Source organism: Cariama cristata, unplaced genomic scaffold (genome assembly GCF_000690535.1).
Source record: "Cariama cristata isolate BGI_N322 unplaced genomic scaffold, ASM69053v1 scaffold9818, whole genome shotgun sequence".
Classification (NCBI taxonomy): Eukaryota; Metazoa; Chordata; class Aves; order Cariamiformes; family Cariamidae; genus Cariama; species Cariama cristata.
Genome location: NW_009631650.1, coordinates 961 through 12,734, shown reverse-complemented (window position 1 = coordinate 12,734; position 11,774 = coordinate 961). Strand labels below are relative to the sequence as shown.

The window sequence follows — 11,774 nt, the reverse complement described above, 5'->3', positions numbered from 1 at the left end:
TGGGGGAGCTGGGGCGGCCGTGGGGAGCGGGGGGGTGGGGGGGGGTCTTCGGGGTCTGAAAGGCAACGCTTAGTTGTTCCCAGCGGTTGTATTAGAGAAAAAAAAAAAGTGTTTGTCAGTAGTAAATCATTTCCATGGGTGCAAGCTGAAGCATCTTAGCAGTGTAGCTTGCACACGTGCTTCTTTTTTTTCCCTTTTTTCTCCTTTTTTCCCTTTTTTCTCCTTTTTTCTCTTTTTTCTCCTTTTTTTTTCTCCTTTTGCTTCTCCTTTTTCTTTTTTTCTCCTTTTTCTTATTTTTCCCTCCTTTTTCTTTTTTTCTCCTTTTTTTTCCCTTTTTCTTTAGTTTCTCCCTTTTCTTTTTTTCTCCTTTTTATTTTTTTTGTCCTCCTTTTTCTTTTGTTTCTCCTTTTTCTTCTTTTTGTTCTTTTTTTCCTTGCAGGCATACTTTTTTGTGCGTGTGTCTTTTTCTTACTAATAGGGCTGTACTGCTTCAGATTTCAGGTTCCTATAGGTTCGGTTCCCATTTGTAAACCCCAGACCACTCCATGTGTTTTGTAGAAGCCCTCGGACAGAGCACTAATAAACGCACTGGGGGAAATGCCTTTATTTGCCTAAAAAGAGCCAACGCTTCCACGCACCAGTGACTGCCCAGCAACACACAGTAATGGCAATTAATAGGGAAACGGATGGGACAGATGCAGGGTGAGGTTATTCAGCAGTATGTGACTTTTTTTTTGCATTTTGGGGACATTTAACTAACAGCAGCCATAGGTTTTAGTGGCTTTTAAGGGATTTTCAATTTCTGCAATTGTTACCTTTTATGGAAGACCAGAGCGCAGGGTGAGTTTACCTGCATAGGTAACATAAAAACTGTCAGATCTGTGAACAGATGCAAATTGGACCATTTTTTCTGTTAAATCGATGTCAAACCGACTGGAGCTGTGCTGGGGAGGAGCCAGGACTCTCCGCCGGTGGGGTGTCTGTAGGTTGTGTACGTTTTACCTTGCTCTGAACTTGTTGGGTGTGCAAATCGCTGTATTCCGTGGTGCGACTCTTGCGTGTTGTATTTATGCCAGGGAGTTTGTTAGAGAAAAGAAATACAAAACAGAAGCAGAAGCATATGGCTGGAGCTTTGTCTTTGAGGATTTCGTATCTGAAGAGCTGAAAAAAAAAGTCACCCAAAAACTGGAGGTAAATCTAAATCCCATGGGGATGAGTTTCAGTGATGATGACGGAGATGGTATTTCTGATCACATCCCTGTCCAACCTCTCTGTTTTAAGTAAGAAACCAAACCAAACCAAACCAGGAGGGGAGACCCTTGCCGGTACTGCTTTTCCACTGAGTAGCAGCTACCTCTCAGTGAAGAGCCTGGCCATTCTCGGTGGTTTTTCTTTAGTCTTGGGTTGTTTTGTTTTTGAAACTCACAGCAGGGTTCAGCCTGGGTTGATTTATGGTGCTCCTCTGTTTACATCCTCTCCAAACGCTGTCAGACTGGACACATGAGATGCTCCAGTGAGCTGGGAGAGAGCAAAGCGTGTTTCAAAGTACTTTATTAATCAAACCTTAAAATAGAAAAACTAAACAGCATGGGCTTTGTGATCTATTTTCACTTTCAAAAGCAGACATCTCTACTCTGTTGGAAAGCACTATCAAAATGCCTGTGATAACTCAGCTCAAACTGCAGCATTTAACCATTTCCAGACTAACAAGCGCTCTTCTTTACACACGCTGCTGGAGGATGGGGTTGGGGGGGTGTCACCAGTTCTGCTTTAATCTGGTGTCGTTTCTTTTCCCAGTCGGCCCCTTGGTGGCTGCCCATCGAGAAGGCTTTTTGGCGACAGGTGAGTAAAAGCCCCACCCAGTGAGTCCTCTCCGTGCTGGAAGCATGCTCATGTTAGCGTGTACTGCACCTTACCGACTGAAAATGGGGAAAAAATAGCACCTCTGGTTGCTGCACGTTCCCTGCCTTTGTCTGTTCTATCCTTTATTCCCTTTTTAATTGAAAACTTTATAAAATCAATTAAAATGTGTTCAATGCAATTCTTCCCAGCCCTCGGGTCCTGGCTCCAGCATAAAGGACAGGCTGGATTACCCGGTGCTGCACGTGAGCTGGAACGACGCGCAGGCGTTCTGTGCCTGGAAAGGGAAGAGACTCCTGGCAGAGGAGGAGTGGGAATTCGCTGCCAGGGGAGGACTGGAACGTATGTACCACAAGCTCTGATGTGTTTCCAAACCAAGACATTGAGTAATGTTAGTTCTACCAGATCCAAAACTCCATCCAGGGACGTTTTCAGAGGTTAATCTCGGGGGCTGAACCACCTCTTTTGGCCTGGGAGTCGAAATAATAATAATATAGGAAGAAGAAGTGGCTTATCTATGATCTTAATATATCTTCCTAAACTTCTGCCAGCTAAAAATACCATTTCTTGGGTTTGGGGCAAGGAGTGACCCACCTGGCCCCACACATCGATGGCAGCGTAAAGCAGCCGCTGGGATTGCTGGGGGGACCACGGGACTCCCTGGCATGAGCCATCCTTTGTAAATGGGAAGCTGTTGCTGATTCCCATCTCTCCTCGGCTCCTTGGCAGTGTCTGTAGGGATTAGACCAACAATCCCCGTTCATATAACCCCTCTCAGTGTCCCGAGCTGAGCAGAAAAGGACAGTCGTAACAGCCTGGTTAAAAATAGGCGAAAGCGGAGGCTGGAGTGACACGTGGGTAACGGGTGTCTCTTCCTCCTTGGCAGAAAGGGTGTATCCCTGGGGAAACAAGTTTCAGCCAAACCGTACAAATCTGTGGCAGGTAAGATCTTAAAAATCATCCCATCTACACTGAGTTCTTCTGAGGGTGGTGGTGAAGTTGACCACCGAGTGTGCGTGGCTGCCTGAGCAGGCTGCGTGGTCCTGGGAAGCAATGCAGACTTACCTGCAGGGTACTGAAATTCAGCTCCTGGTGGGTTATCCGAAATACCCTTAGAGGGAGCAAACTCAGCCCAGTTTCCCTGGGAAACCAGGATTTCAATGTTTCCAAAAATTCATACATCAATTTGTTTGAAAAGGGAGTTGTCTTTGGAGAACTTTCGATGGTTGATCTCCTCTCCTGGCCAGAAATGCTGCGTAGTCTTAATTTGCAACAGAGAGTTATTTCCATTATTTAAGTGTAACACGGTCCTGTGAAGAGCAGGACTTCGTGTTGTCTCCATGGTGGGTCTTTGCTCGGAGCGATCGTTCTTCCCACAGGGCGATTTCCCGGGGGTCGACACGGCTGAAGACGGTTATCACGGCGTCTCGCCGGTGGCAGCGTTCCCTCCTCAGAACAACTATGGTACGGAGCAGGTATCCCCGCCTTGGTTTTGGGGATGGCATCTGCTTCCTAAATGAACACTAATTATAGAATCCTGTAGTTGTGGCAGCGTTTCAGATGTGATGTGGGATCACGTCAGCATCTTGATAGAATAACCGAGCCCAGCACAAGCACTGATGGTTGTTACTGAAGTTGGCTGACGTGCATCTGGTGCACTTCAACGCACCAAACCATCCCCTGCTTTTAATTACAAGTTGGTCATTTTGCACTCCAGTGTGACTTAGCTGAAAATCCTGAGCACGTTGTCCCAAACCATCCCCTGCTTTTAATTACAAGTCGGTTATTTTGCACTCCAGTGTGACTTAGGTGAAAATCCTGAGCACGTTGTTTTCAGGGCAGCAGATGCCATGCCCTCACACAGATGGGAAATGATGAGACACATTAAAGGCCCAGTTGTGAACTGGGGCCAGTTTGAAATACAGTGAAGAGCTTCTGGTTCCCAGTCTCACCATTAAACCACGCTCGCGCAGTGATGCTTTGAATGGTGCGGCCCCTCCCATACACCAAAGTGCTTTTGCAGCCCTTGCAAATGTGCTCTCATCATCCTGATGCAAAACCGTCCACGTCTCAGGGCTTTACGACCTGCTGGGAAACACCTGGGAGTGGACCGCGTCGGAGTACCTGACTCCGGGGCTGCCATCGAGGCAGCGTGCTCAGAACACGCGGGTCCTGAGAGGTGCCTCGTGGATTGACACTGCAGATGGGTCTGCAAATCATAAAGCTCGTGTTACTACCAGGTAGGTCTGGGCAATGCCCAGGGGCTGTTTCACAGTAATTTCTTCTGGCTTGGTTTTATTTGGAAGGGGGTTTTATTTTAAAAGACATTTGTTTGTTGCTGCTCAATTTTTCTGAGAAGCAGTTACGAAAACATACTACAAATACTGCTAAAAATTTTCCTGCTGTAAATACGTTCCTAATTGCTTCTCAAATGATGCGTTTTTTCCATCAAGTAGTAGAATTAAATTCTTTGCTTGAAGTTATTCAACAGAAATGGAAGATGTTTCTAGTCTGTTATAGAGGGTCACATTGAAGGATGCAGGCGTTAACTAGGAAGGATCCCTAATTTTGGGTGTCTCTTTTTTCCCCATGAGAATGGGGAACACGCCAGACTCGGCCTCCGACAACCTCAGCTTCCGCTGCGCTGCCGACGTCCCGCCTGTCACGGCCGAGAAAAGCCGGACCAAACCCGAGCTCTGAGGAGGTCACTCGGGAAGACCTGAAGGCGTTTTCTCCCGTGGAGATGAACAGTAACCCCCAGCAGTCACTTGCATTAAACCTAGACGGTTTTAAAAATTTAAAAATAAATACTTTCGGCTAAAACACCTTTCTGCACCAAGAGATCTGGGCACGAGCAGTGATTGGAAATGACAGGCAGGGTGGTTTATCTTTAATGTCCTTTTGGTGTCCATTTTAAATTAGCAGAGGGGTGCATGTGTGTGGGCCCGGGCCAGAGCGGCTCTGCCCTCCAGCTCCCTCCGGAGCGAGTGAACGCCCGCGGCCCCCCAGGACCGCTGGCATGGGGCTGCCGTGAGAGGTGGCTGCAGGGGGTGGGCGATGGGGACACGTCCCTGGAAGGGGGACTCCCACATCGGTCCCCATCTCCTCGGGAAGTCCCAGCTTCCTACCATCTGCTGAGATTTCCCAGAAGTAAAACAAGGCACCTTCACTGACCCTTGAGCAGTGGCAAAATGACGTGTGTGCTTGTTACTAAGTGCATAGATGACACAAACCAGTGACCCACCTCTCCCAGGTGTTATAACCAGTATAAAGGCTACAAACTGGCTGTGCACAAGCTCTGCCACTAAACCTGATGGGACCAGGAGCCTCAAGCACATGGGTGGGTGACACCACCGCTCCAGGCAGCGCTCATCCCTCCTCCGCTTGTGACCACCCCAAAAGCGTCCCGCTCCGGTGCCAGGCTGTGCCCGGGGTTGAGCCTTCCCCACTGGGAGCCGCAGCTGGTTATGGCTCTGTTAGAGGCAGCTTCTCCAAACCCATCCCTTACAGCAGGACATACCCCGGGGTAAATTGCACCCGTCTGCTGGGTTTGCATTTGCACCTGACCCAAGGCCAGCAAAAGAAAAGAAAAAGTGAAAGAAGTCACCGGTTGGTTTTCAAAGATTTTACTTGCCTTGATTCTGAGTAAACGCATCAGCTTATGCAGCAGTGATCAAAACAGCCCTTCCTCGGCTGCCAGGGTGAGCAAAATGGCCTTGCAGGTGTTCTCGAAGAGGGCAGCTCTGTTCTGCGCCTCCCCCTTCTTCACCCAGTGCCGGTAGGTCCTGAAGGCGCAGGCATCGATCAGCTTGCGGATGGGCTTCAGGGCGTACGGGTCCCGCACCACCAGCTCCCTGGTGATCGACTTGACCAGCCGGTACTGGTAGTAAATACGGACGGACGCCAGGACGGTCAGGCAGATCACCTGCAGCACAGGGGGAAGAGGCTGGAATTTGTTGCCAGTCCTACGATGAGACCGAATCGGCCTCATCGCATCCCACATGGCTGCTGTCCTTGTGGAGGAGTTGGGAGGGAGCCCAGCTCCTGGCACAGGTATTCAGTCCCGTGTGAGCAGCACAGGCTTCTTCCAAGCGTGCTCTTAATGACAAAACTGCAGGTCAGTCCTAAATGTGTCACCTAATGTCACTTTGGGGACCTTTGCGCTGCCTTAATGTCCAGCTATAGGGAAGGGAAAGGATTCCTTTGTTTTATCAACTTTTGCATCATTAATGCACCCGTGTGATAGCAGCCTCATTGACCTCCCCTGACAAGTGATCTTTTTTAATGGTTTATTGGTTTCTTTTTTTTGAGGAGGAGGGGTCGTCAGGCTTTTCCCTTTTCTTATTGAATCCTCTTCTGTGAAAAAGCCCTTAGGAAGTACCAGAAAGCAAGCACAACAGTGCTCGGAGAAGGGTCTCCACCCAGGTTGCCGCACCCTGCCAAAGCCCAGGTCCATCGGCCTTGCTGTACTCCCAGTTTCTCCCAGCTCAACTGGGGAATCCATCCCACCGCTCGGCTCGTGCAGCTCCCAGGCTCCCCAGGGCTGGGGCACTGAGACACCCCCATACCCGACCTCACCTTGAATTTCCGGAAGGGGCTGAAGTGCCGGACCTCTTCCACATCGTACTGCTGGAAGAAGGGGTGGGCCAGCGCCTCGCCGGCCGTGTACCGCTGCCGTGGGTCCACCACCAGGAACCGGGAGATCTGCACAAGGGCACCGCATCAACCCAAGGTATCCCACATATCTGCAACCTCCTCCCAAGGTTTTCCCATCCCTGAGCACCTACCAGGTCCTTGACGGTGTCCGAGCGGTCATCCCACTCTGGGGAGCCGAACTGGTAGTCCCCGTTCATGATCATCCGCAGCATCAGCATCTGCTTGCGGTGCCAGAAGGGAGGCGAGCCGGCCAGCAAAGTGTACATGATCACCCCGGTGCTCCACCTGCGGGCAGCCCAGACGGACCCTCCAGCCCCCGGTAGCACCCAGCTGGATCTGCACCCCCAACTGGGATATGCTGGGCTACATCTGGCTTTGCCTCCCTGGAAAACCGGGAGGAAACTGCCCTGTGTGGTGTCTGATGAGGGAGGCTGAGCTCGCTGCTGAGGCTCGTTAGCACTGATGGGTAATAAGGAGCAGGGATGGCTCGGCTGTTGGGGAGGGGTCTGGGGGGTTGTTCTCTTGGATGCTGCAGGAGGAAGCTGGGAGTTGGAGGTATTTGTCTGTCTTTGTTTTTCTTGGGTTTTTTAGAGGAGGGAGAGGATGGGGGAGAGTGGGATATGGTGGGGCACAGTGGTGCCAGCGGGGCTGGATCCTCTGGGGCTGTCACAGCTCAGGCTGTGGTGGGCAAAGTGTCCTGGCATGGGAGGTAATGGAGGTGTTTGAACTGAAAAAGGGGTGAAATGCCCCAGTGTGTTTTGAGCGGTCGGTTACAGCTGTGACTGCTGCAGACCTGAGCCCAAAGCCACCAGAGAGAGTGGCCGAGTCCCTGCAGGGCTCTGATGGGGTTTCCTGTGCTGGCTCGTCTTTCCTCGTCTTCATGTCTTACTATGGGCAGTGTTTAAAAAGCTCTGTGCCTTGGAGCCTAGCCCGAGTTGATTTTTATGAACAGAAAGTGTTGCTTTCCCTCCTCCCTGACAGGGCAAAGTGGGGAGGTGGGCTTCTCCCCAGGCTGCTTCTTCCCCCAGCTCTGTGCCAGAGCCCCTTGATCACCAGGACAGCCCCTCGCAGCCCTCAAGGTTGTCTTCTGGCACATCACTTAATTCCTTCCAAACACTCAAATGGGTCCCCACCTGCACAACTCTCGCTGCACCTCAAACCACGCGTGTTTTGGGAGCAGCCCAAGGGGCGAGGTGGGAAGGCAAGCATCTCACTCACATGTCGACCTCCTTCCCGTAGCCTTGGTGCTCGTCGTCCATGGAGCACTGCAGGATCTCAGGGGCCAGGTAGCCAGGCGTGCCGCAGATCTCTGCAAAGACAGGGCAGAGCATCCCCCTGGGACACCCAGGAGGGTTTGTGCCATCCCCACCCACCCCCAAGCAGTTGATAAGGGGGGGGCTTGGATCCCAGGTGGGATCTTTGCAGTGATGGTGCTCGCAGAGAGTAACTGCAACTCGTGTGCATCTTCCTGGTGACTTTTCTCAGTGAATTATAGTGGCCAAAGAGTGAGTGAAGAGAGCAATGGAGATGCTGGTGGGAGGGGATGCCTGTTGTTGGATATGTGGCTCTTTGCAGGGTAGGAGTTGGGTAAAAAAAACCTTAATGTTGGGCTGTAAAGGGATGGGGTAATGAGGATCAACTGGAGGAAAGGACAGGACAAGAGGAAACGGTCTCAAGTTGTGCCAGGGGAGGTTCAGGTTGGACGTTAGGAAGAACTTCTTCACTGTAAGAGTCGTTAGGCATTGGAACGGGCTCCCCAGGGAGGTGGTGGAGTCACCATCCCTGGAGGTGTTCAAAAATGTTTAGATGTGGCGCTTCGAGACATGGGTTAGTGGGTTTAGCGGGCATGGTGGTGTTGGGTATACGGTTGGACTTGATGATCTTTGAGGTCTCTTCCAACTATTACAATTCTATGAAAAAAGAAGTGGAAAGACCAGGATGGTTTTCCTAATGGGCAACAACTCCTTCATTGCAAGGAGGGCAGTTTGGAGGCCGTGCGCAGGCAGAGCCGGGCTCGTGCACGAGCAGGAGGGCACCCCAAGCCAACAGGCACCAGTGTGCACCCACGGAGCAAGACTGGCGTCAAGGAGAGAGTGGGGCTGGACAGACTCCACCAACTCCCTGTGGGCACTGCAGCAACGGGGTGGCCACAGGCCAGCTCGGCATCGCCCCTGCTTTGCCATCCTCCTACCTTTGAGCTTCTCGTTCTCATCCAGCTGGCAGGAGAAGCCAAAGTCCGTCAGCTTAATGTTCATGTCGTCATCCAGGAGAATGTTTTCTGGCTTCAGGTCCCGGTGGACAATGTTGATGGAGTGGAGGTACTGGATCACTTCCAGCAGCGCGCGCATGATCTTCCTGGGGAGGGGTGACAGCATCTCTCCTAGCCCGAACGCCCACCAGCACCGTGCTCCCGGGGATGGGGATGGGGACAGGGACCGCACAGCTCTGCCCCTACGTCTGAGCACAGGGGCACAGCCCCGGGTGCTGTTTTGCCTGTGGGTGCTGTGCCGGCTACAAGGTCGTCCTACAAACCCGTGCTCTGCTTTTGCAATAGGATTTTCGGCCATCTGCATCTGGCCTTACCTGGTTTCTTTCTCGCTCAAGGTGACTTTCTCGGTGAGGTAGTCGAAGAGCTCCCCTCTCTTCATCCTGCAGGCAGGAGGGAAAACGGAGGCAGGCAGCAGCTGAGCTGCAACGGCAAACCGGCCCCAAGCTCCTGGAGAGGATTGCCTGGGGGTTGCTGCCCCTTAACAGCCCAGTGCACCCATTGCACAAAACGACAAAGCGACTTGTTGATAAAAAGGGGTGAAACTGCCTATATGGTGCTGCAAATCATCAGGCAGGAGGAGGACAGGCTGTCCCTGGAGAGGACAAGGTTTTGGATGGGACAGGGTTCTCCCGGTGTCATCCCCCTCCGCTGACGTCCATCGTGCTGCCCCGGCACCAGGAGCTGCAGCGTCACATGCGCCCTGGTCCCGCTGGGCATATAAATAACCCGCAGGGATGTATGACGGTTCCCACCAAAGGTTATGGGGAAACCTGAGCAGCACTGAGCTGCTGACGGAGGGGAAACGCTGCCGGCGGCAAGGCTGCAACGAGCTGGCTCGCAGCAGTCGAGGCTCAATTCTACCTTAACCACGAGCTGGTTGTCCCCTCGCTTTGCCCTGTTTGGGCCATAAAAAGCTGGGCCGAGTGCTGGCTGGTGTCTGTCTGTAGGGTGGGAGTGGGCTTGGGGAGATGGTGCTGGGGGGACGGGCAAGCTGGTACTTACAGGTCAAACACCAAGAAGAAGAAGGTGCTGGATTCATAGCTGTCCTTCAGCTGGACTGCAATAAAACACGGGGGCTGTGAGCACAGTGTACGGCATATTCCTGTCCATTAACAGACTAAAAACTGCAGATCTAACTGGGGACAGGGAGCGTGCAGCTCAGCCCCTATGTCTGAGCGCCGATTGCCAACTGAATTCATGAGGAGCTGATCTTCACCAGTGTTTTGGTTGGGTGACAACCTGGGCAGTGCGGGCGCCGCTGGCGTGTGCGGAGGTAGAGCAAATGATGCTCTGAGCAGGTGCCCTGTGTCACGTTAAAACCGTTGGAGGTCTGACTCTCCAGGGATTTCACCCCAAAAACCCTTCCTGGAGACACCTCAAATAAATGGGCAGAAAACCCCTTTGCCCTGACGCTCAGAGCCTGACTTACTGACATTGGGGTGGCCTGAGACTTTCCGGAGAATATCGATCTCTTTAGCAGTGGCTTCTCGCAGCTCCTGCACCTCCTTGGGGGATATTTTCCCCGCCGTGATGTCGATAATCTTTACGGCATACTCCTGCCGGGTGGTTTTGTGAATGCACCGACGGACGACGCTGCTCACCCCCCTGCCAGGGACAACAGAGACAAGATGGGGGTTTCCGTTCCTCTCTGTCCAGCCCGACTCTGCCGTCGGCACCTGGGCTGGTTGGCATTTTCATGCATGAATGGGTCTCGCTCTGTTACCCTGTCTTGGTGGGACGGAAGATTTTGAGCTGATGGAGAGTGCTGCTTCATGCTATTTTTAACCCCATGCTGCTATGGGTCCTGTTCATATCAGATTCCCAGGGGACACTGTTCCTATCGGCTACTGGAGTACGTCAAACTGTAGTTTGCCAAAAACAAGCTTTACCTGCCCAAAACCTCCTTCGGCTCATATTTTTCATAAAACTCCTTGGATGAGTTCCAGTCTGGTAGCTCTTCTTCCCTGGTCATCTCTAGCTCCTGCCTGGCGGCACTCTGGGCTCGTCCGTCAACAGAAAAGGGCTGCAAGGAGAAAAGAGCAAGGATGGGCGCTCGCTGCACCCAGGGCAGGAGCAGGGACCTGCCCCGTCCCCAGCCCCCCCTGCCCAGAGGGGAAAACGTGAGCTAGAGAAGGGAGGAGGAAGAGGAGGAGGAGGATGGTGATGATTCTGGACCACAGACCAAAGGGGATATTTCACTTGTTGGAAAAGCAAAGCTTTGCCCTTAGGACCCCATGGAGATCCAACTGAGGACAACAGGAGAAATCCCACTGGATCCCCTGCAGCCTGGCTGTCCCCAGAGGCAGAAGCAGCCTGGCTGGGGCCAAGGCTTTGGAAAGCGCCGCGGCACCTCAAAACCTCGTCCCTTCCTGCAGAGCACCCGCACCCAGCTGCCAGGGCATCCTTCTCCAGCTCCTACCGCGTGCTAAGGGCTGTGCCACACTTCTCCGGGTTCCTCCCGCCTGGGAAAGCAATTTCATTAATTTTTTTGAGAGGCCCACGAGGAGAGTGCTGGTGGGGAAGGCAGTGGCTGAGCTGTACCTTAAGCTCCCAAAACCACACAGCTGCAAGGTGATGCTGGCACAGCAAGTCCAAAGGTCCCCAGCAGTAGGAGCCTCCAGAAACATCACCCCAGGCCAACGCCACCCAAAGACCCCTGCGAAGCACTGAAATCTGCCTTGCCTTTTTTTTTTTTTTTTTCCTCTTCTTTTTTTCCTCAATTATTTTTAAGATGACAAAGTTGTCCGGAACGGTTTGGCTGAGAACAAGGAGGAAAAAATGGTGTTTAAAGTGAATGGAAAAGGACTAAGGAGGGAAAACAGGTGGCAAGGGTCAGTGAAGCGGCGTGGGGGGCTCGGCGGGTCAGGGTACAGGCAGGGGACGGGGTGCTCGGGGACAGCCAGCGCTGCGGGGTCAGCCAGGGCCAAGCCAGCCTGAGGACAGCGGCCGAGCAAGCTTCCTCGGCCCCCCACATACAGCTGGCCGGCGG

The 11,774-nt window shown here is 52.5% G+C and overlaps 2 protein-coding genes across 3 annotated transcripts in view; one reads left to right on the top strand and one right to left on the bottom strand.

Annotated features, from left to right (window-relative positions):
• Positions 1–4,560, top strand: part of SUMF2 (sulfatase modifying factor 2) — a 5,234-nt gene extending 674 nt beyond the window's left edge. Inside the window, exons 3-9 of the mRNA XM_009706047.1 lie at positions 1,077–1,191; positions 1,798–1,842; positions 2,052–2,202; positions 2,747–2,802; positions 3,240–3,324; positions 3,935–4,100; positions 4,455–4,560. Coding sequence (XP_009704349.1) covers positions 1,077–1,191; positions 1,798–1,842; positions 2,052–2,202; positions 2,747–2,802; positions 3,240–3,324; positions 3,935–4,100; positions 4,455–4,560 — 724 coding nt within the window. The remainder of the gene's footprint in view (positions 1–1,076; positions 1,192–1,797; positions 1,843–2,051; positions 2,203–2,746; positions 2,803–3,239; positions 3,325–3,934; positions 4,101–4,454) is intronic.
• Positions 4,561–5,470: 910 nt separating this feature from the next.
• Positions 5,471–10,782, bottom strand: PHKG1 (phosphorylase kinase, gamma 1 (muscle)). Of its 2 annotated transcripts, none has more exons than XM_009706045.1 (9): positions 10,675–10,782; positions 10,215–10,390; positions 9,788–9,842; positions 9,100–9,165; positions 8,708–8,871; positions 7,735–7,825; positions 6,648–6,801; positions 6,439–6,564; positions 5,471–5,785 (listed from the first exon to the last, which is right to left on the bottom strand). In XM_009706045.1, the coding sequence occupies exons 1-9, from the start codon at positions 10,755–10,757 to the stop codon at positions 5,534–5,536; spliced, it is 1,167 nt and encodes a 388-aa protein (XP_009704347.1). In that variant the 5' UTR covers positions 10,758–10,782; the 3' UTR covers positions 5,471–5,533. The 2 variants fall into 2 exon arrangements, with proteins under 2 accessions (XP_009704347.1, XP_009704348.1); XM_009706046.1 differs by having other exon boundaries at positions 9,788–9,837; positions 10,237–10,390; positions 10,675–10,757.
• Positions 10,783–11,774: the final 992 nt, after the last annotated feature.

Coding starts and splice junctions, on each gene's coding strand:
- PHKG1 (XM_009706045.1), bottom strand. CDS start 10,757: ATGACCAGGGAAGAAGAGCTACCAGACTGGAACTCATCCAAGGAGTTT. Junction 9,166..9,787: donor TTCTTCTTGGTGTTTGACCT/GTAAGTACCAGC, acceptor TCCTGCCTGCAG/GATGAAGAGAGGGGAGCTCT. Junction 6,802..7,734: donor TACGGGAAGGAGGTCGACAT/GTGAGTGAGATG, acceptor GGCTGCCCGCAG/GTGGAGCACCGGGGTGATCA.